Genomic DNA, 24,216 nt, shown 5'->3' with positions numbered 1-24,216 from the left:
GAAAATTAGCTGAGAACGTGCAAAACGTGTACTACGGGTGCTAAGTGTTCTTTCTCCAGAGAAACCCCTTTATTAGAATTAATTTCCCCAGGGAAGACAGAGTCCATTTAAATCCGCCTGTATGTCTGAAAGCCGATCAATGTGACTGAGTTTTACGCAGGTAGGATGTCAGGAGGATTAGATTTAGACATAAGTGGACCCACACGATGGTGGGCACTGATTTTTGCTTCTTTATCAGCTCTTACAAACGCTGTCATTTGCAACAAATCAACCCAGTACAAGCTTACGGTTGGCCTTCAAGCTCCTCGGAACATTTCTTACCCTTTCAGTTTGCTTAGGTTGGGGTCTGCAATGCAGATAGCCATAGACAAGATCAACGCAAATCCATCTCTGAGTGGAAATTTTACCTTTGACTTCGTGTACATAGACACAGACTGTAACGCAAAACTTTCACTTCAGGGATTCATCGATCAAGTAATAAATCAAAATGTGTCAGCACTATTTGGTCCACCCTGTCCTGAGGAGGCTGAAGTAAGTGTCTTTACTTGAAATTTAATACAGGTAAAAAAAAATGTATTATTACTACTACTACTATTATTATTATAATGATTAAGTGAATTATGGGGTAGAATGGCTAATTAAGACGTTTAACGTTATAATTAATGTCTCAACAGTGTTAATGATAGTTGAGTGCTAAATGTTAGCATATGTCACCTGTCTCTAAATATGCTCATGAACAGTAAGTTAGCTTTCACCAAAGAAGGTAACCATAACAATACTTCTATTATTGCGATTCTTTTTTTGGCAGATTGGATTCGTCAATAAATTATTATCATAAGTCATTGTTACTTAAAGTGATAGTTCACCCAAAATAAACGTTTTATCATCATTAATCACCCTTTCAGTTGTTTTAAACCTGTATGAATATTTTTCAGTTGTTGAACGCAAGAAGATATTTTGAAGAATGTTGGTTTAACCAAACAGTTCATGGTAACCATTGACTTAGGTGGGAAAGAAAGCTTTGGAGCCCATAGGAGGACATCATGGGAAAAAAATTGTAACGAGAGAATAAAAATATTTCATAAACTACCTGTCAAATTTTTTTTAACAGTAAGATTTTTAATGTTTTTTTTAAAGAAGTCTCTTCTGCTCACCAAGACTGCATTTATTTGATCCAAAGTACAGCAAGAACAGTAACATTTTGAAATATTTTTACTATTTAAAATAATTATTTTCTATTTGAATATATTCCTTTGATCAAAGCTACATTTTTAGAATCATTATTCGTCTTCAATGTCACATGATCCTTCAGAAATCATTCTAATATGCTGATTTGCTGTTCAAGAAACATTTATTATTATTATTATTATTATTATATTAGCAATATTTAAAACAGTTGAGTACAATTTTTTAGTATATGATTAATATAATGAACAGAAAGATCTAAAGATCAGCATTTATCTTAAATAAAAAGTTTTTGTAACATTACACACTTAACCATGCAAAAGCTTGGAGTCAGTATATATGTAATATATAATATATATATAATATATTTATAATATAATATATATAATACTTTTATTTAGCAGGAATGCTTTGATTTGATCAAACGTGATAATAAAGACATTTATAATGTTACAAATGATTTCTATTTTAGATAAACACTGTTCTTCTGTACTTTCTATTCACCAAAGAAACCTGAAAAAAATCTACTCAGCTGTTTTCAACATAATAATAATAAATGTTTTTGAGCAGCACATCAGAATATTAGAATGATTTCTGAAGGATCATGTGACTGGAGTAATGATGCTAAAAATTCAGCTTTGAAATCACAGGAATAAATTACATTTTAAAATATACTCAAATAGAAAACAGTTATTTTAAATAGTAAAAATATTTTAACATATTACTGTTTCTGCTGTACTTTGAATTAAATAAATGCAGGCTTAGTGAGCAGAAGACAAACATTTAAAAACTTACTGTTCAAAAACTTTTGACTGGTAGTGTATATTTTAATGCAATTTCTTTTTTTTACATTTCTCAGAGAAACTTTGCATTTACTCACAATATTTTGCATTCTCTTGTTTTCTTTCATTTAAAAATGAAATGACTTTTTATAATTTTATGAAAATTTAATATTTAAATATGAAGTGTTTGCTTATGTCCTTCAGGTCACTGGGCTCATAGCATCCACATGGAACATTCCCATGTTCGGCTTTGTTGGCCAGACGCCAAAAATGGATAACATTCAGGTGTATGACACCTATATAAAAATTGTACCTCCACTTAAAAGGGTTGGAGAAATCCTTCTTAAAACACTGGAATTCTTTGGATGGAAGTATGTTGGTATGATCGGAGGCGGTGCGGATACAAACACATGGGACAGTGTTGATGCTCTCTGGAAGTCTGTTGAACAGCAACTCAGGTCCAAAGTGACAGTGACAGCTGGCATCAAGTTTGATACCAGTGACCCAGAATTGGCACAGAGAAACTTGCAGATCATCTCTAAAGTCGCAAGAGGTGAGTCAATAAGTAGTACTTATCTTTCAGCTCTTGGGTGGAGTTTACACCTCAGTATCTAAAACGTGTAAGATCACAAATGTATCTTGCCCTTATGTCCTCATCGCCTGTTAATCTGCACTTTAACTGTTATAATTTCAAAGTCTCTGATAAATGTGTTGTTTTCAAGCCTCATTCACTGAAGTGCAGGCTATGATTGGTATTCCATTGATTACAAACAGGATCTGATATCTCTTGTGTAATAACAATGTACGGCTTCTGCATACTATATGCATAACATGTAAATAATGTTTCTATAAGATTATAAGATGTTATTCTGTTTGTTCTAGTGGTGGTTGTGCTTGCTAATGCTGAAGACACCACTTCTTTGATGACAGAAGCTCAGAAACAAGGTCTAATGAATGGAGAGTATGTTTTCCTTCTGGTTCAGCAGTTTGAGGTCAGTGGCAAAGTGGTGAGTAAATAGTACACAGAAAACGCAGGTGACTCTCTCAATTTTCCACTGAATAATGTATAATGATGCTTAAATTATGCCTTTTTTTCCTAAAGGGTTAAAATTAAAGGAGAAGTTCACTTCCAGAACAACGATTTACAGATAATGTACTCACCCCTTTGTCATCCAAGATGCTCATGTCTTTCTTTCTTTCTTCAGTCATAAAGAAATTATGTTTTTTGAGGAAAACATTTTTGTATTTTTCTCCATATAATGGACTGATACGGTGCCCCGAGTTTGAACTTCCAAAATGCAGTTTAAATGCGGCTTCAAACGATCCCAAATGTGGTTGTAAACGATCCCAGCCAAGGAAGAAGGGTCTTTTCTAACGAAAAGATCGGTTGTTTTCGCTTGTCTTGTCTTGCTCTCCCTGAACTTTGTGTATTCTGGTTCAAGGCAGTTAGGGTGTATCAAAAAACTCTCCCACAATTCTCCCTCATCTTCAAAAATCATTTCAAAATCATCCTACATCGCTGCAGAAGTTCCAACCCAGTCTTTGCAAAGTGAACATGCAAAGAAGATCAAACACCCTTAACAAAAAAGGTAAAACAGCGAAATAGGACGATTTTGAAGTTTACATGAGATGGGTGTTTTTCGACATACCCTAACTGTCGTGAACCAGAAAAAAACAGAGCTCGGGAAGAGCAAGACATTAAAAAGTATATAAATTGTATTATTTTTATTAAAATAACCAATCGTTACACTAGATAAGACCCTTCTTCCTCGGTTGGGATCGTTTACAACCACAATTGGGATCATTTGAAGCCGCATTTAAACTGCATTTTGGAAGTTCAAACTCAGGGCACCATACCAGTCCATTTTATGGAGAAAATGCTGAAATGTTTTCCTCAAAAAACATAAATTCTTTACGGCTGAAGAAAGAAACACATGAACATCTTGGATGACAAGGGGGTGAGTACATTTTCTGTAAAGTGTTAAGAAAAAACTGATAAATGCTGTGACGATTCCTCAATTCTTGACTGCAATTTGCTTGTGTCGAGTAACCGGAAGAATACTGGAAGTGGCACAATTCAAGGATGAAACGCATTATTAGACCATTTTCCATAGCTGCATGATCTATTAAACCCATTCAAACAACATAATAAAGATTAATGCTATTGTGAATTAAAAAACGCTACGTTTCAATTAAATAAATATATGCGATGCATGTTGAAAACGCAGTGTAAAAACAATCGTCAGGCCGTTGGCACCCTCTGCAGTCATTTGTTATAGTGCGTAATGTACATTAGTTGTATTGTTTATAATACAATATGTATTTTAACAGTTTAAATTCTGTGACAGTTGTGTGTGTGGAAATGTACATTTTTGACCAACCTTTTCCATGTCCTTTCTAGCTCAGTTCGCTCAGCTATATCTCTTTATTTGGATATAGCTCTGTCTATTTAGATTTCGATCATTAAACTACCTTCATGTGCAAACACTGCCTGCAAAATAATTTCCTGGTAGTGCAGCGAGACAACATTTAATTAAAATTATGTAATTCAATTGTCTAGGCATTTGAAACTGAATTAGAATGCTATTGTGACAATTCTCGTTTAACTAAACTCTCACCTTTTCACTCATCAGGACAACCTGTGGAAGTCATTGGGTGATGCAAATAAAACAGCAATGCTGAAGGCTTTTGACATGGTGTTTGTACTCGCTCAGAAGTCTTATGAAGGATATGACTACTATGACTTCTTCGAGCAGGCTTATGAGAGAATAAAAGGGGCTCCTTTTTACAGCAACCTGTCATCAGAAAAAGAGGTGAGAATATTTTATTTAAAAACCTTTTTTGTGATTTTGATCAACTTTTAGTTCATTTTATATTGTTTATTCAATGTTTTAGGTAAGCTCATACGCTGCCTATTTACATGACGCTGTTCTACTTTATGCCATGGGCCTTAAAGAAGCCTTTAAAAATGGTAAAGACATCCGTCATGGAAAAGACATTCTCCAGAAGCTCAGAGACAGGACCAACATTAGGTTTTATGGTAATTTTGTCTCACATGCATGTTTGTATTTTTCCTATTAATTGTAAATAACCAAAATAACCCTTGTTTTTTTTTTTTTCAAAAGGGGCTTCAGGTCTGGTTCACTTTGATGAATATGGAGAGCGGAACCTTGACTATTCAGTATATGACCTACAACAAACAGAAACTAGCATAAACTTTGTCTCTGTTTTGGACTTTGACAGCCATACGAAAATGATCAAGTAAGACCAAAATACTGCATATGTTAGCATTACTAATATTCAACACTGAAACTCAACAACGCTGACTGTATGAAAAATACATGTTTTGCAGAACCACATCAAGGTTTTCTAACATCGTTTGGCAAAGTGGAAAACCTCCACTAGATAACCCAGCCTGTGGATTCAATAATGAGCTCTGTGAATGGTTAGATAATGGTAAATCGACATTACTAGATGCTAAATTTTGCTAAAATTCTGTTCACATAAGTACAGTCTTCTTTTTATGTATTTGAAATGACATAACATCTTTTCACTTGATTCCAGAGATATCTCTGCTGGTACTGCTGGTGGCTTTGCCTCTGTTTGGAGTGGCAGCGGTGGCTTTGATCACTTTGCTGACTCTACAGAAGACACGTCTACAATCTCGCCTGGATGAGTCCAACTGGTGGCTTATAGACTACAGTGACATAACTATCCTCAGAGAGCCCAAAGTAAGATGAACTTGTCCTTTATATTTTATTTTTTTTACTGTTACTTTTAGTTTTACAGTGAAAATGTAATTTAGTATAGCATCAGTCTTTCTAATTCTGTTTATTTCAGATACTGAAAATGTTTTAATTGATTTATGATGTATTCTGTTTTGCTTAACAATAATAGGTTAATACAGCACCAAACCAGCTAGCAATACCATTAATGTAGATGTAAAATCTAAATGTAGTATAAACCAAAATCGACCAGCACAATAGTCTAAATTTAGACTTTAGTCTTTTTAGCAAGGTAAGAAAAGATGCCAAAAAATGCCTCAAAAACATTTATTTTACACGCATATGTAGGCATACTGCAATGTACATATCCTATGCAAAATGCCATTGTATTTTAATGACAGAACACTAACACATAAAAAACTATTGTTGTTTTTACAGGGAATGCAAACACTGTCTGTAAGCACAACACCAAGCAAATGTGGAAGTGGTGGCTCTCAGTCCATGCTCTCCTCCAACAGCTGTAGTACTAAAGAAGCCGTCTATGCTACTGTTGGACTCTATCAGGTACAAATTCTGAATCACATGTTAGAAAATAATGCCTTGCATGTTAAACCCAAATATTTTAACTAACACACTCTCTTTGCTCATGGTGCAGGGAAACGAGGTAGGGATCAAGTATTTGAAAAATCAGTTACTTAGTGATATCAAGAAACCATCGATCATTGCAGAGTTGAACATGGTAAAATTTCTGATATTTTCAGAGAATCAGTTTTCCCTCAGCAAGTCAAAGGCCAATAGTTTGCTAATGCTTGTGTTTATCTCTGCTGTAGCTAAAAGAAATGAAACACGAGAACCTTGTACAGTTCTTCGGGGTGTGTATCGAGCCACCAAATGTCTGTATCGTCATGCAGTACTGCAAGAAAGGAAGCTTGAAGGTGTGTATACAATACACTATAAAAAATATTTTTCAAAGTTGTAAATAAAACAAAAATTACTGGAGTAAAATACTATTAAGTTAAATATTATTTCAGTTTTCCTACTTGTAAATTTTATGTTTAATTAAAAAATATGTTCCTTTTAGTTTCTTTGTAATTGTGAAATTTACTAGCAATTTCTGAGTAAAAATTGTTTCTGCAGTTTTTTTTTCAATGTAGGAGAACTATTCCAATAAAAGAAAAACATTAAAGGAGCACATCTGTTCTTCTTAATAATTTGGACAATTTTACCTGATTGACCAGTGAATCGAAAACGTCTTGGTTACTTGTGTAACCCTCGTTCCCTGAAGGAGGGAACGGAGACATCACGTTGGTGACCAATAAATTGGAAATCTCGTGAATTTTTCAGTCACAGACGTGATGCCGAAAGAGACCAACTGAAAGGGATAGTCTTGGTTATTTGTGTAACCCTCATTCCCTGAAGAAGGGAACAGAAATGTCACGACAGTGACCAACAAATTAGGAATCTCGCCAAATTCTCAGTCACCGATTCAATGCCAAAAGAGATGGCACATCAGTGACTGATGAATTGGTAATCTTGCCAGTTTCTCACTCATCAACATGACCCTGAAAGTGCCCAACTGAAAGGAAACATCTTGGTTACTTGTGTAACCCTTGTTCCCTGAAGGAAGGAAAAGAGACATCACGTCAGTGACCAATGAATTAGGAATCTTGGTAATTTGTCAGTCATCGACGTGACGCCGAAAGTGACCGACTGAAAGGGACCGTCTCAGGTACTTGTGTAACCCTCGTTCCCTGGAGGAAGGAAAGGAGGGAACAGAGACATCATGCCGGTGATTGACGAATTAAGAATCTCACTAATTTCTCGATCACTGATGTGACGCTGAAAGTGAATGACTGAAAGGGAACGTCTCGGTTACTTGTTTAACCCACGTTTTCTTGAAAGAGGGAAGGAAGACATCACATCGATGAATTAGGAATCTTGCCAATTTTTTCGGTCACCAACGTGATGCAGAAAGTGACCATCTGAAAGGGAACGTTTGTTTCCCTGTGTAACCCTTGTTCCCTGAAGGAGGGAACCGAGATATTATGTCGGTGACCGATGAATTGGGAGTCTCGCCAATTTCTAGGTCATCAATTTGATGCCGAATGTGACCGACTGATAGGGAACATCTCAGTCACCTGTGTAACCCGCATTCCCTGAAGGATGGAACGGAGACATCACATTGATGAATTGGGAATCTCGCCAATTTGTCAGGTTACCGACATGATGCCTGAAAGGGACAGACTGAAAGGGAATGCCTCGGTTACTTGTGTAATCCTTGTTCCCTGAAGGAGGGAACAGAGACTTCATGTTGGTGGCCTGACAAATGAACTAGATTCCCAATTAATTTATGCAACGAACTGGGAATCTTGCCAATTTGTTGATCATCGAGGTGACGCCGAAAGTAACAGACAGAAAGGGAACTCCTCGGTTACTTGTGTAACCCTCATTTCCCGAAGGAGGGAACGGAGACATCACATCGGTGACCGATGAATTGGGAGTCTCGCCAGTTTGTTGGTCACCGGCTTGGTGCCAAACGTGACCGACTAAAAGGGAATGTCTCGGTTACTTGTGTAACCCACATTCCCTGAAGGAGGGAATGGAGACATCATACTGATGAATTGGGAATCTTGCCAATTTGTCAGGTTACCGACATGATGCCGAAAGGGACAGACTGAAAGGGAACGCCTCAGTTACTTGTGTAACCCTTGTTCCCTGATGGAGGGAATGGAGACTTCATGTCGGTGACCGATGAATTGGGAATCTCACCAATTTGTTGGTCACTAAAGTGATGCCGAAAGTGACCAACTGAAAGGGAAATTATGAACTAAGAAATTATTTGAAATAGTTTCATTGTTTGTCAAAAGAAATTGTATTTCTTCATCCATTTGATTCTTTATGATTCCCATCATTAATAGTCTACATATATGTCCATAAATGTCTTCTCAGTATAATTGTTATTCTACTTTTAAAACATCAGGATGTTTTCGGGAACAGTGAAATTGAGCTGGACTGGATGTTCAAACTGTCCTTTGCCTATGACATTGTTAATGTGAGTATGTAGTTTCAATATAGTATCCTTTGTTGCATTACATTTTATAGTTTCCTAGTTTGCATATCCACTAGGAAATCTTGATTTGGAACACGACTGGTCCAAAAGTGAGACTTTTTATTGTGGTATGTTCTCTACAGGGCATGGAGTACATACATAAGAGCAGTCTGAAGTCTCATGGAAATCTGAGGCCAAGTACATGTCTGGTGGACAGCAGGTTGCAGATCAAACTTTCTGGCTTTGGCCTTTGGGAGTTCAAACACGGCACCAAACACAGACTGATCCCACTGGAGAATCCAAAGTACGAGGAGATGTACTACACTGCTCCTGAGTTTTTGAGAGAGGTCTACTATCCATTCAATGGGACCCAGAAAGGAGACGTCTTTAGCTTTGCCATAATCATGCGAGAGCTGATTTACAGTACAGAAGTGGGACCATATCACGATGTTCATCTGGAACCAAAAGGTAATACCTGTGCTGTGTTTCTTAGCATATATCAGTCTGGTTGCCACCATGGCAACCAGTTGGATTAAGTTTGGCCTCTCAGAATGTATTTTGTATTTGATTCATTAGAGATTATCAAGCAGTTAAGGACGCCTATGAGCGAGGAGCCCCTTAGACCAACCTTGTCTGTTGACATCTGCGATGAACGTCTTATCCCATTGCTAAAAGCCTGCTGGAGTGAGAACCCAGACCACAGACCCCAATTCACTAGTATCAGGAGACAACTGCGTGAGGCATGCCCTGAAAGGTGCATGTTCTATGTAGCTGTTTGTTTAATGATCTTAACACTCCTAAATATATTCAATTTTATTTACTCTGGGCTGTTTTATCAATTTCCAAGCCATGCCAACATCCTGGACAACATGGTAAACAAGCTGGAGAAATATGCCAATCACCTGGAAGAAGTCGTGGAGGAGAGAACCAATCAGCTCACAGCAGAAAAGAGCAGAGCTGATAAGCTTCTATCTAGCATGCTGCCAAAGTAAACAAACCTTGATACTATCATTAGGACAATGACATTTTGTTAATACATTTTTCATTACTCTTTCTATCAGCTAGCAAAAAAATTGACATAAAGCAGAATTACATACTAGATGGTCATAATAGTTTATATGGGTAGCTGACATGAAATACTTTAGATAATCTAAATGTATTTTATGTTTTAAAAACATTCTCAAATTGTATTATTGTTATACATGTAGTTTTTATTAATTACCCTGGTGAAAAAACCAGCATATGCTGGTTAGGTATGTTTTGATGCTGGTTTAAGCTGGTCCTTAGCTGGTTTATGCTGGTCCTTTGCTGGTTTTTGCTGGTCATGTTGCTGGTCAAGGACCAGCATAAACTAGCAAAGGACCAGCTTAAACCAGCATCCCAGCATCAAAACATACCCACCAGCATATGCTGGTTTTTACCAGGGCAGGAAGCTCTATCAATTATTTATGCTTTTTTTTATTTAAACAGTGGTTCTCAATCTTGGTCCTGGGGGACCCCTGCTCTGCACATTTTGCATGTCTCCCTCATTTAACACACCTGATTAAGTTCATCAGCTCGTTAGTTCAGTTCATGGATCTCTCTCGTCAAAATTTTGAATGCGTTTTTTCATATTCATCGAAATTCGTCATGCACAAAATGTCACAGTAGCTCAGAATTGTCAAAACACCTCTCAAAATGCTTGCTATGGATGTGAAAAATGCAGAAAATTAAACCTGAAACAATTTTTTGTAATAGACAAAAGTTTCGAAGGCAGCGTGTAAATGTGATCACACGTGTGGTCGTATTTATTTGTTTACCTTCCAAAACTTTCAGACGAGAATTTCAGACTCAGCGTGCAAGGACCTTAATAATCTAAAAAAACAAAACAAAAATAAATACAAGATTTTTACATAAAACATTGCATTCCCCTCAAAAATTGCACTCTTGTGCAGAAGTATTGCTATCCTCCAAAAAACATTTTGTCGCAAAAGCATTGAAATATATTTTTTTCTCTTACCTAATACCTTTTCCATTACAGACATTTTTGTGAGCAATGCAAAGTTTCTTTGAGGACCATAATACTTTTTTTTTATCTTCTCATCTCTTTTTTTTTTTTACCTCCACATTCCATGGAACTTTGGAACTTAGGAACTTTGTACATTGTCTCTCATACATTCATATACATTTTAACTTAAAATCACAGTGTTCTCATGGGCATGTTATGGGTCAGCTGATGGCGGTGTGTCCTTACAGGTATATTGCTGATCAGCTAATGTCTGGGAAACCAGTGGAACCCACAAGTTACGACATGGTGACCATTTTCTTCTCTGACATTGTGGGTTTCACCACAATGTGCTCCATTAGCTCGGCTCTGGAGGTGGTCACCCTCCTCAACGACCTCTATAGTCTTTTCGATGAGATCATTAAGCTGTATGATGTCTACAAGGTAAACCAAGTATTACTTACTTTGATATGCAACAACTGTGCCCAGTCATGCTCTGTTGGTTCGGCTGATTAAATGCATAATTCCGAGTAAATGTTTGCTCCTCATTATTTAAAATTTGCCTCAGAAATGCTGTGTGAATAAAAAAAACAAATTTGCATCCATCCATGTGACATGAAAGGATGAAGGACTTAATGCTTTTGATTCTTGATAACTGTTTTAAAGGGATTTATTTCATGCTATATACATGTTATTTCTCTGGTAGGTGGAGACTATAGGAGATGCATATATGGTGGCCAGTGGGCTGCCTATCAGTAACGGTACTCGTCACGCCGAGGAGATCTCTACTATGGCGCTCCACTTCCTGTCCGCCATCAAAAGGTTCAAAATTAGGCATCTGCCTAATGAGAAATTGGCCCTACGGATTGGGATCAATTCTGGTATGCAAGTACATGCTATAAATGTATCGTTGGCTATGTTGAAAGAGATGTATAAGAAATTATACTCAAAAAACTCTCAATCTTTGCATACACAGGCCCAGTGGTTGCTGGAGTTGTGGGTAGTACAATGCCAAGGTACTGTTTATTTGGCGATACAGTGAACACAGCTTCTAGGATGGAGAGCAACAGTCTACGTATGGACTTTAAAGGATTTTTTAAAGGATAAGTTCACTTCCAGAATAAAAATTTCCTGATAATTTACTCACTCCAATTTCATCAAAGATGTCTTTCTTTCTTCAGTCAAAAAGAAATTACGTTTTTTGAGGAAAACATTCCAGGATTTTTCTCCATATAGTGGACTTAAGTGGTGGCCAACGGATTGAAGGTCCAAACTGTAGTTTCAATGCAGCTTCAAACAGCTCTACACAATCCCAGCTGAGAAATAAGCATTTTATCTAACGAAACGATTGGTCATTTTCTTAAAAAAATGAAAATTGATATACTTTTTAACCACAAATTCTCATCTTGCACTAGCTTTGGTACTTTGGTTCAAAAAGGTAGGGTAGGGCAAAAAACTCCATCTCATTTTCTTCTCCAACTTCAAAATTGTCAGACAACTTTGTTCACTATAGTTGTCCACTATATGGAGAAAAATCCTGGAACATCTTGGATGACAAGGGGGTGAGCAAATTATCAGGAGACTTTTATTTTGGAAGTGAACTAGTCCTTTAACACCTATATTTAATCAGTCAACATTTATAATAATTTATCAAAAAATCGATTGAAATACTTTATTCTTGCTGATTTCCTTCTCAGCACTGAGAATCCATGTCTCCCAGAGCACTGCTGATATTCTCTTTAAGATGGGAAATTTTGAACTGGAGGAGAGGGGCGATATTGAAATAAAGGTATAATGTGAAATTATGAAATGATTGTATAATACCACTCTTTATACAGTGGGCTCCAAATGTCTAAGATCACACCAAAATCTATTTTTTCCATTAAAACATGAAAATAAACTATAATAAAACTTATAAACACTGTCTAAAGTCATGCCATGTCTGTGTATCTAAACACATCTCTGTTGTGCTTTCTAGGGAAAGGGGACACAGAAAACTTTCTGGTTGTTGAGCAAATCTGGATTCAGTTTTCCACCCACTGGACAGGAGTGTAATGCAAGTCCTAAATCAGGAACAGATGTAAGTATCAAGCCACATGATTGTAGCACAGTTTGAGGTGTTCATGCTAATTAAAGGGAAGTGCTATATGGAGACCTGACACACTGTATATGGACAGTCTTGTCCTGTCATATCTAAACAGGAGAAAACCAAAGCAACCCCAATGAATGATGGAGAGAGAAGAGCAATCCAGCGGACCTCAGCCATGGCTAAGATGACAGAAATGCACACACTTACTGTTCCCGATATGTAGTTTGACCATGATTTTATATATACTCTCAGATAATAGGGCATTATCACAAAAAAACAATCTTATTTTAAAATGTATTTTTAAAAATACAAAAAAAGAAAATGTCAAGACAAAATCTTTTAAAAGAATTTAATTACTAAAATATTTAAAAATATTTTTACACATATAATGCCAGACAAAAACAAGAATATGTCTCTGTCAAACTAAAGATTAACAACTCATACCTGCTTCAGAGATTATTTTCTTGTTCTACCAATATTCATGCAAGGAATACACAAATAAAAAAATTGCAAGTGAACATTTAAAGGAATGTGTCGATACACTCCCTGAGACACGTATGATTGCTGTGTGTGGGTGTGTGCATGCATGCGTGTCTATTTTTAAGTATTGTATGTAATTGTATGAGTGCAAAGGCATGTTTCATTGCATTCGAATGACCCACATCTGGCCCCATTACCAACTGAAGTATCCTAAAAATTCATTCAGTAGAAATATGGACAGGAGACACAGAAATGGGCCTGTAAAATAGAAGGATAAGGATAGAAAATCTTAGCATTATATAAAAAATAAGTCTGAATTTTTATAAAATGATATATTATAAAAGCAGCCATAATGCTGTAAAACTGTGGTGTACTTTAAAACAACTGTATCAATATATAAAAATGCATTTATGTGTTCTGCACTGCATTGGTAGTTCAAACTTACCTGCGGGATGGATATAACTAGAGGAGTGTTGTGCTGTAAACAGAGTTTAAGGGTTTAAAAACATGTTATTGAATAACTAAATATGCAGAAGTGAAAATGCTAAATACCTCTAACTTGAAACTCCATGGTCAGGATCCCTCCATTTGGATCCGGTTCAAATTCAGTGCTTCTTGATGTACATGGAGTCTTGAATAGAGTTCAGAGGAGTTTCAGTGGAGCTAGAAATCTGTCTGAAACTACAACAGCATTAAATTCATACTGATACTCACCGGTTGACAGAATAGCTTCTCTCCGTCACATACTTGGACCTCACAGTGGAGCCACACGGTGGACACTTTCTCTAGCCGCTGGAAGCGGAACGAGTTGAACTTGAACATTGACCGACTATCTTTGGCATTTTCAAATATGGTGACTGTGTTGTCTAAGGAGCAACTGTGAACCAGGAGCAAATATATTATCCAGTGAGCAGTATTTAATAATCACAATGACACCTAATTTGTTTGAACTGACAATAAAACCTTACCTGTTCTGAATTAAAGTCCACCGTTTCCTGTCTGTTGAATATGGAGTGGGTGTTGCCCAGCAATTTGTTATTACTACTTTGAATCTATAAACATTAAATAGAGAGCCTTATACACTATGAATTTGCGTATTTTGTTCAAATCTACACTCTTTTCTTTTGGACAACTCACCGATTACTCAGTCCTTTTGCTTCAATGCCAATGAACACCTCAGATCCGATCTCAGATGTGTCAATCACATATGGTGCATCCTTTGCATAGAGGAACTTTGAGTTCTACAAACCACAAAGTTCCAAAACAAAAAACGCAAATTCAGTGTTGAATATAGTTAATGTATTTGTAAAAAAAAAAAAAAATAATAATAATAATAGTAAATTATGTTATTTGTAATACAATACTACAATTTTATAATTTATTATTATATTATTTTATTATATATTTATTACAGCATTTTCTATGGAAGCCTGTTTTCACCACTGAATAAAAAATAAAATGTTATTGTGAATTCAGACTTTTTTCAGAATTGCGAGATATAAACTGTGAGATGCAATTCTAACTTTTTCTTTTTTGCTAGTTTATATCCCTATTCTGACTTTTTTCTTGCAATTGCAAGTTGTATCTTGCAATTCTGAACTTTTTTCTTGCAATTGTAAGTTTATATCTTACAATTCTGACCTTTTTTTCTCGCAAACTCAAGTTAGAATCTCTCAATTCTGACTTTTTTCTTACAATTATAAGTTTATATCCCGCAATTCAGAATTTTTCTCGCAATTGCAAGTTAAACTTGCAAGTCTGATTTTTTTTCTCACAAATGCGAGTTTATATCTTGCAATTCAGACTTTTTCCTGCAAACGCAGGTTAGTATCTCTATTTTTTTTCTCGCAATTGTAAGTTTATATCTCACAATTCTGACTTTTTTTCGCGAATGCGAGTTTGTATCTTATAATTCTGACTTTTTTTCACAATTGCAAGTTTATATCTCACAATTCTGAATTTTTCTTGCAATTGTAAATTTATATCTCACAATTCTGACTTTTTCTTGTAAACACAAGTTGGTATCTCGCCATTCTGACTTTTATCTCGCAACTGTAAGTTTATATCGCGTAATTCTGATACATATTTTATATATTATATAATTTTATTATAAAGTACAATTTTGAAGGGAAAAAACTGAGTTTTTCTCACAATTCTGACATATTATCATACAAAATGAACAAACGTGAGAGACATAAACTTGAATTCTGAGAAAAAAGTCAGAACTGAGTTTATATCTCACAATTCTGACTTTATAACTCACAATTACAAGTTTATATCACACAATTCTGAGAAAAAAGTCAGATTTGCGAGATGTAAACTCGCAATTGCAAGAAAAAAAATGATGAGATAAAAGTCGCAGTTACCTTTTTTATTTTATATTTAGTGGTGGAAACGGGTTTCCAAGAAGAAAACATCCTTTTAGAAAAAAGTCAGATTTGCGAGATGTAAACTCGCAATTGCGAGAAAAAAATTATGAGATAAAAGTCGCAGTTACCTTTTTTATTTTATATGTAGTGGTGGAAACGGGTTTCCAAGAAGAAAACATCCTTTATACAATATTGCACAAGTAACATGTAAAGGAAATTTCCCGTTTTTATGTTTGCCATCACTGGACACTTTTAAGAAAAGTGTAAGTACTCACTGTGAACACATTCATAGACAACTGAGACTTAAAAGAACCTAAACTCCCGTTGTTGACATAAACTGTTGCCACTCTGGAAGAAGCAGAGGGTTTAGTAAAGACGCTGCAAGTCAACGGTCAGAATGCACAGGCTCTATGAAATCTACACCTACTAGACTTGACGTCAATGTAACGGGGTCTACCTTTGGCTAAAAACGGCATTGTTGACCAGATAAGCCGCTTTGTAAGTGCAACTGAATGTGTAGTTGACGGGCTGGTTCCGGACTGTGAGAGAGGAGTCGTTGGACACTATAGAGTTGTAGAATATGTACCGTGGGTCTTTGCCTCCTACATACTGAGAAGAAGGTAGAAATAGAGAAAATTTTTAGCTCTTTTTCTAGTTATAGGATACATTAAACCAATCAAACATCTCACCTCAGACAGGGTGCCGCAGTACGAGTGATTTTTAGGAGTCAGGTCTGGAATAGTGAAACGATAAAAGCCCGGGGTGTTAATGCCGCTGTAACACACGCCACCCAGGGACAGCTGGCCGATCTCCCATCCATACGGACATTCTGGCACGTTCGCAATGATGGCATTGGGAAAACATGACACCATGACGTAATCTGAAACAGATGACAAATTGGTCTTTCAGGATTATCTAGCCGATTAAATTGCGCCAACAACAAATACAAAGCTCTTTGATCCACAATTAGAGAAAACATTACCAGCTTTTTGAGGGGCACAGGCCCACGTCATGGGGAGGACAATGAAGAGAATACCAACAGCTGCCATTTCATAAAGCTGAAAAAAGAGAATTGTTTAATTTGCATTGTTATATTTGCCTAAAATATCTCTGTTCAACCTTTTATATCTGATACAAGTTCACTCACAACCTGAATTGTCTATATTTAAAGATAACATAGTTATTTTCAATACAAAAATCACCATAATATTTGAATTAGAATTAATGTTCGTACCATCCCAATGCAGAATCCAGAAGAAGAGTTGGCTCAGGTCTCTAGCAGAAGGTTTGCATGGTTTCTGCGTGGTTCTTCTGCAGGTAAATGGTGATAAATCCTAAAAGCAGAGTTCATTGAAGTCGGCACAAGAGCTGCTTTATAGGTCCACAGGTAGGCAGTAACCCCCCTCGCTTCTTTGGTCAGCCAGTCTGGTGAGGCCTTTTGGTGATAGCATTGTGAAGGAAAGTACAAAAGCTCTCTGTGCTAGCCAGACATTGACTTTTAAATGACCAGTGTCTCAAGGGGAAGACCATTTTCTCAGCTTTTAATTAAAAACATGGTCATTCCGTCTATTACGTCTTCGTTTTCATGTAAAAATTAAACTCCCAGCAACATCTCAGCCCTCCAAATGAGTTTCTAATAGGAACTCTATGTTATCAAAGGTCAGTCCTACTTGCAAATTCTGTTTTTCACTTAAAGATTTATTAGAAACGGGCATCTTTTTAAGGGAGTTTGAAAACCGGCTTCCAATTTACGCTCATTCCAGGTTATGTAATACTTCTCATCTCTGCCAGGCAGCCATGCTGATCAGCGGATTGCCATCAGTAGTTATCTAATGTGCCCTAGTCGTGCCAGACTGACTCTTAAAGAGGCACAGTGTCATTAAGGTCAGTCTCGCTGAGCTTAGCCAAAACAGTAATACAGCTGTGCATCTTAATGCTATTTATCGTGAGGGAAAGGACTGTAATGAGCATCATTAAGTGAGTTAGTTTCTTCTTTAGAGGAGATCTGAAGAAATTTTGCATCACTTGATTACCAAGTGGATCCACTGCGGTGAGAGTCCAAACAGCTGATAAAAACTGCATTTGCGAGTTTGTATCTCAGAATTCTGACTTTTTTTCTCGTAAATGCGAGTTTGCATGTTGCAATTCTGACGTTTTTTCTCACAAATGCGAGTTTGTATCTCACAATTCTGACTTTTTCTCGCAAATATGAGTTTTGTATATTACAGTTCTGACTTTTTCTTGTAATTCTTGTATCCTGCAATTCTGTTTTTTTTTTTTTCAAGATTATATCTTGCATTTTTTCCTTTTTTCTCGCAAACTCTGACTTTTTCTCACATTTCTGACTTCTTTTCTTAGAATTGTGGGATATAAACTCACAATTGTGAGAAATAAAGTCAGAATTGTGAGAGAATTGTCCGAATTTTTCTCGTAAATCGCAATTTTTTCTGTTTTTCTCATAATTCTGACTTCTTTTCTCAGAATTGACTTTTTTCACGAATGCAGCTTTGTGTCTTACAATTCGGACTTTTTTCTCGCAAATGCAAGTTTGTATCTTTCTTTTCTCAGAACTGCATAATATAAACTCACAATTGCGAGAAATAAAGTCAATTCTAGACAACTCAGGCTTATATCTTGCAATTCTGACTTTTTCTCAGAATTGCATAATATAAACTCACAACTGCGAGAAATAAAGTCAGAATTGTGAGACAACTCAGGTTTGTATCTCGCAATTCTGACTTCTTCTCAAATGCGAGTTTGTATCTCGCAATTCTACATTTTTTCTCACAAATCTTATGACTTATTTTGTAAATGCTAGTTTATATCTCGCAATTCTGACTTTTTTCTTGTAAATGCAAGTTTGTATCTCGCAATTATGACTTTTTTGTAAATGCGAGTTTGTATCTCACAAATCTGACTTTTTCTCGCATTTCTGACTTCTTTTCTCAGAATTACATAATATAAACTCACAATTGCGAGAAATAAAGTCAGAATTGTGAGACAACTTAGGTTTTAATCTTGCAATTCTGACTTTTTTCTCGTAAATGCGAGTTTGTATCTCACAATTTTGACTTTTTCTCACAATTAGGAATTTATATCTTGCAATTCTGACTTTTTCTCAAATGCGAGTTTGTATCTCGCAAGTCTGACTTTTTTTCTTGAAAATGGGAGTTTGTATCTCGCAATTGCAAGTTTGTATCTCGCAGTTTTGACTTTTGTCTCGTAGATGTGAGTTTGTATCCTGCAATTGCAAGATTATATCTTGCATTTTTTCCTTTCTTCTCGCAAATGCAGGTTTGTATCTTACAATTCTGACTTTTTCTCGCATTTCTGACTTCTTTTCTCAGAATTGCATAATATTAAACTCACAATTGCAGAAATAGAGTCAGAATTGTGAAGACAACTCAGGTTTGTATCTCACAATTCTGACTTTTTCTCGCAAATCTTGTAATTATGACTTTTTTTTTAAATGCTAGATTATATATCGCAATTCTGACTTTTTTCTTATAAATGCAAGTTTGTATCTTGCAATTCTGACTTTTTTGTAAATGCGAGTTTGTATCTCGCAATTGCGAGTTTATATCTCGCAATTTTGACTTTTTTCTCGTAAATGCGAGTTTGTATCTCACAAATCTGACATTTTCTCGCATTTCTGACTTCTTTTCTCAGAACTGCATAATACAAACTCACAATTGCGAGAAATAGTCAGAATTGTGAGACAACTCAGGTTTGTATCTCACAATTCTGACTTTTTCTGAAATGCAAGTTTGTATCTCACAATTCTGACTTTTTTCTCGCAAATCTCGTAATTATGACTTTTTTTGTAAATGCTAGTTTATATCTCGCAATTATGATTTTTATGTAAATGCGAGTTTGTATCTTGCAATTGCGAGTTTGTATCTTGAATTGTGAGTTTATATCTCGCAATTCTGACTTTTTTCTCGTAAATGCGTGTTTGTATCTCACAATTATGAAATTATGAAATAAAGTCAGAATTGCAAGACAACTCGCAATCGCCAGAAAAAAGGTCAGAATTGTGTGATTAAAAAGTCGCAATTAGCTTTTCTTTTTTTTTGTGGAAGAAACGGGTTTCCATAAAACACAGCTCACTGTGAACAACCTTGTAAGCCAGAAGCAATGGTTTTACTTTAAAAATTATGGATTTGTTTATCACAATAATCTACAAGCAATTCACAGAACTTAAGTCCATTCATTAAAGTTGCATGTTTGTAATGTTTTTATCAGCTGTTTGATCTCTTATTCTGATAGCCCCCATTCACTGCAGAGAATCATTGGTGAGAAGGAAATGCTAAATATAGTGCAAAATTTTCTCAGATGAAGAAACAAACTCATCTAGGATGGCCATTTTCAACCATTTTTTTATATTTGGCTGAACTATTCTTTTAAGATTACAAGAAGTTTTCAAATTGGATCATTTCCATTTCTGTAGAGTGCAAAAAAAGAGCAAAATGGCACAACAATGACACCGCATTCTAGTATAGACAACCCCAAACTCTTTTCAGGAAGTTACAATGCAATGTAGGTCAGGAAACAAGCTTTTTCCGGAACCACATGTCAGACTGATAATCATTCATGGCGGCAGGAGCACTTAGATCCGAAATATACCGTCCATGAACTGGGACTGTCACACACCCCGAAAACATCACACTGGGGAACGGGCGCACAAAAAGCCTTTAAGATTTCCGTGACCGAACATACGAAGGGGAATGTATAGATGGGCCCTGTATAGATCAAGATGGGCCCCCGGATAAGGTAAGAAGCCTGAAGACAAGCACACAAAATCTGATAGTCAAAGGATGTGCCATTCACAGAGATTGTGTTTCAGTCTCTAAGGAAAGCAGGGCACTTAGAGAAGCAGCATTTATCCTCAGACAGTGTGTCTCCTTAAATTTGAGGACAGGCGACTATCCCCGTTTAGCCTTTTTTTCATGTGTATGAATCATGAATACAGGGTCAGCCAGTTCAGTTTGATCACAGTGATGTCAACAGGTTTAACACAATTAAAACTTAATCTCTGAGTGGAAGCCCTCATAGACAGATGTGTTTCAAACCCCATGAGACAGTGGGTTCATTTATAAAAAGCAAAATGATAGCATAGTTTATTATGATGTGGAGTAGACAGTAATATTTTATTATTAATATAACATATTTAACAATAATGACCAAAAGTAATCATAAAATAGTATAATTTTTTTTATGAATGCTCATTAGTAATAGCATCTGTCAGGAAAAATAAATAAATAAAGGGTTATTGTGACTTTTTTTCTCAGAATTGCGTAATACAAACTCACAACTTTGACTTTTTTCTCAGTATTGTGATATATAAACTCGCAATTGTGAGTTATAAAGTCAGAATTGTGCAATATAAACTCACAATTCTGAATTTTTTCTCATAATTGCGCAAATAAACTCACAATTCAAAGAAAAAGTCAGAATTGCAAGTTCTCACAAATGCAAATTTGTATCTCGCAATTCTGACTTTTTTCTCACAATTATTTTTACATAGTTTACATTGTAATTCTGAATTTTTTCTCAGAACTGTGTGATACAAACTCGCAGTTCTCAGAATTGTGAGATATAGACTCGCAAATCTGACTTTTTTCTCAGAATTGCATGATATTTACATCTGAGCCGCTGAAGATGCAGTGGATTACATTTGTTTGTGAAGGCAATGCGCCTCCCGATCTACATAAATGCGTCGATGTTCACGCAAATCATTCGTGATCCAGCTTCACTTACAGCAGAAGTGAGTATAAGGGTTTTTTATGAACCTCTGCAATCACCTTTCCTAATATTGTGTTAGTTAGCAAGTTTAGCGGCTAAACGCGCTAAATTTGCAAATCTGACTTTTTTCTCAGAATTGCATGATGTGTTCTCAGATACGTTTATATTTCACAATTCTGATTTAAAGGGGTCATCGAATGCCCATTTTCCACAAGTTAATATGATTCTTTAGGGTCTTAATGAAAAGTCTATAATATACTTTGGTTAAAAATTCTCAATGGTTGTGTAAAACAACACCCTTTTTACCTTGTCAAAATCAGCTCTGCAAAAATCACCCTATTCTGAGGGATTGTTCCTATAAATGCAAATAAGATCTGCTCACCCCACCCCTCTCTTCTCTCTCTGGAGTGACAAGCTGTGCTCAGAGAGACTGTTTACTTTAGCCGTATTTAGCGCGTTTAGCCACTAAACTTGCTAACTAACACAATAGTGATTGCAGAGGTTCATAAACAAAACCCTTATACTCACTTCTGCTGTAAGTGAAGCTGGATCACGAATGACTTACATGAACATAGACGCATTAATGTCATTCGGGAGGCGCATTCCCTTCACAAACAAACGTAATCTACTGCATCTTTAGCGGCTCAGATGTAAAAGACGACCACTATGCTCATTATTACATCCAGCAACAAAACAATCGCTCAGTCTGAGATATTCTTGTCTAACTTACATCCCTGCTCCAGCATCGAAAGGTCGGACTGTTACAGCTAATCTGAGGTAAAACGCTCATGTCAATCAGCTATCATGGGAGTGGCCTCTGTCGGTGTGACGTCACACAAAATTAATGTTCAAACAACATGTAAAAGTGAACTTTGCATCCGATGACCCCTTTAATAACTCACAATTGAGTTTATATAATTAATAATTCTGAAAAAAACACAGTCACAGTGGCAGAATATAAACTCTGCAATTCAGACTTTATTTCTCAGACATGTCTTGCAATTCTGACTTCATAACTCACAATTGCAAGTTCATATCACGCAATTCTGAGAAAAAAAGTCAGATTTGCAAGTTTATATCTCACAATTCTTATTATAACTTGCAGTTGTGAGTTTATATCTCACAATTCTGAAAAAGAAAGTCAGAATTGCGAGTTTGTATCAATTGTAAATTTACATCTCGCAATTCTTAATTTTTTTTTTTTTTTTTTTATTCAGTGGCAGAAACGGACTTCCATAAATATTTTACATATACTTAAAAAATTGTATAAAATAATTTTCACTCAGAAATTGCTAGTAAATTTCTCAAATTATTCAAAATTCTGCAAATAATACATTAAATTTAACATGAAATTTTAACGTAGAAAGACTGAAACATATATTTTAAATTATTGCTTTATATTTCAAAAAAATAAAAAATGCAGTGCTTTTAGATAAATATACTCCTTAACAATATGATTTTTTGTTGTCTTGTAAAAAGAGCATGTTAGGCTTTGATCATAACCAAACATTATTCTAGTTTAAAAAAGTAAGGTGACAGCTCAAAGATAAAAGGAGTGTGTCTTTTGTCAATAACTGTTTTATAAGATCAAAACATACACCGAGCCAAAATTAGCTAATTACCAGCACTGATGTAAAATGATCAGGTGCAGATAGCACAGGCACTGATATCCCACGTGATAAAATTATAGCACAGCAAAGGCTACTTTCTCTTCTGCTCATTACCATGAAAATGGAAGAGACCATTGGGATACATTAGAGTGCAATGCCTGAGAGAAAACTATGGCAGATGCAAATCAACTCTGAGGCCCAGAGCCCAGGGACAGCTAGCGTTACAGCTGACTATGAAGAGCCTTCCAGGTGTTCAAGCTGTTCAGGTGTACCGAGACTTCATTGTGTTATGTAATATCAAGTGTGCATGCTGCACTAGAAACAATTTTAAATATTTGTGCTACAGTAACTTTCATCCCTTGTGACGCTTTAAACATCAGGGTCTAAAAATGCAGTCTAGGATGATCACCTGCAAAGCACTCATCCTTGACGGCTAAAACATCCAGGAGGCCCCACTTTCTAAAGAGGCCTCAAGATGACTTAAAATGATTTTAAACAACTTTGATACACTTATTCGTTTTTGAAAAGTTGAATTTTTTGGCTTGTAAGTATCAACTGCCATGGCTTGCAAAAAGCAGACAAGGAGTGATGAGAAAGGGCATGGCAACCTCAGCTGTACTCACTCTGAATACTGAAGCCAGTTGATGTGGCTGACTCAGAAAATGGCCTGATCTGTGACTGTCCTGGAGTCACATGGTCGAATCTGCTGTTGAGAGCACAGTATTATCAAAAATGCATGTCCATTAATAACTATATTTGTAATTACATGTCCACATGAGATATCATACCACATGAGCAGCTCATGAAGTCTAAACCTCCCTCTTTTCCGAAGATTACGAAATAAGGCTAAATGTTGTTATACACACTAGCATAACTGAAAAGGAACGTGTTCAGAATATATATGCGAATGTTCTTGTTCCTTTGTGAATACACAATTAAGACCCAGCAGGATGTCTGGACAAGACTTAAAAAGACTTGGAGACATCAACACTGCATTAGATTAGTGAGGTGAATTTAATGCAAATCGTTTTCTTTAGTAGTTCTAGCATGGACTTTAATCTTTATCCAAAGATCAAGCACATGCAATGTTTCATTTAATGTGCAGTGATCATTTGCTAGGATATTTCTATATAATCAAATAGAAAACTCTTTCCACTACAAACCAGTGCGCTTATAATTAAGATAATGCATTTACATA

General features: G+C 36.0%; 2 protein-coding genes across 2 annotated transcripts; one reads left to right on the top strand and one right to left on the bottom strand.

Annotated features, from left to right (window-relative positions):
- Positions 1–165: 165 nt before the first annotated feature.
- Positions 166–13,037, top strand: gucy2g (guanylate cyclase 2g). The gene is made up of 21 exons (XM_051123743.1): positions 166–531; positions 2,172–2,520; positions 2,850–2,974; positions 4,601–4,780; positions 4,863–5,007; positions 5,093–5,228; positions 5,320–5,423; positions 5,532–5,698; positions 6,131–6,256; positions 6,348–6,431; positions 6,523–6,627; positions 8,673–8,744; positions 8,885–9,209; positions 9,318–9,495; positions 9,589–9,729; positions 10,977–11,169; positions 11,432–11,606; positions 11,702–11,800; positions 12,423–12,514; positions 12,704–12,805; positions 12,903–13,037. The coding sequence occupies exons 1-21, from the start codon at positions 166–168 to the stop codon at positions 13,035–13,037; spliced, it is 3,399 nt and encodes a 1,132-aa protein (XP_050979700.1).
- A 34-nt stretch (positions 13,038–13,071) lies between these two features.
- Positions 13,072–23,833, bottom strand: tectb (tectorin beta). Its single transcript, XM_051124103.1, has 13 exons — positions 23,807–23,833; positions 23,642–23,724; positions 16,898–16,997; positions 16,646–16,721; positions 16,353–16,543; positions 16,121–16,272; positions 15,939–16,011; positions 14,432–14,535; positions 14,263–14,346; positions 14,009–14,171; positions 13,847–13,925; positions 13,740–13,772; positions 13,072–13,552 (listed from the first exon to the last, which is right to left on the bottom strand). Exons 3-13 carry the CDS (start codon positions 16,898–16,900, stop codon positions 13,488–13,490), a joined length of 1,023 nt encoding a protein of 340 aa, XP_050980060.1. The 5' UTR covers positions 16,901–16,997; positions 23,642–23,724; positions 23,807–23,833; the 3' UTR covers positions 13,072–13,487.
- Positions 23,834–24,216: the final 383 nt, after the last annotated feature.

This window comes from Labeo rohita, chromosome 12 (assembly GCF_022985175.1).
Source record: "Labeo rohita strain BAU-BD-2019 chromosome 12, IGBB_LRoh.1.0, whole genome shotgun sequence".
In the NCBI taxonomy this organism is placed as follows: Eukaryota; Metazoa; Chordata; class Actinopteri; order Cypriniformes; family Cyprinidae; genus Labeo; species Labeo rohita.
The sequence above is the reverse complement of the archived record's forward strand: the minus strand, read 5'-3'. Positions and strand labels throughout refer to the sequence as shown.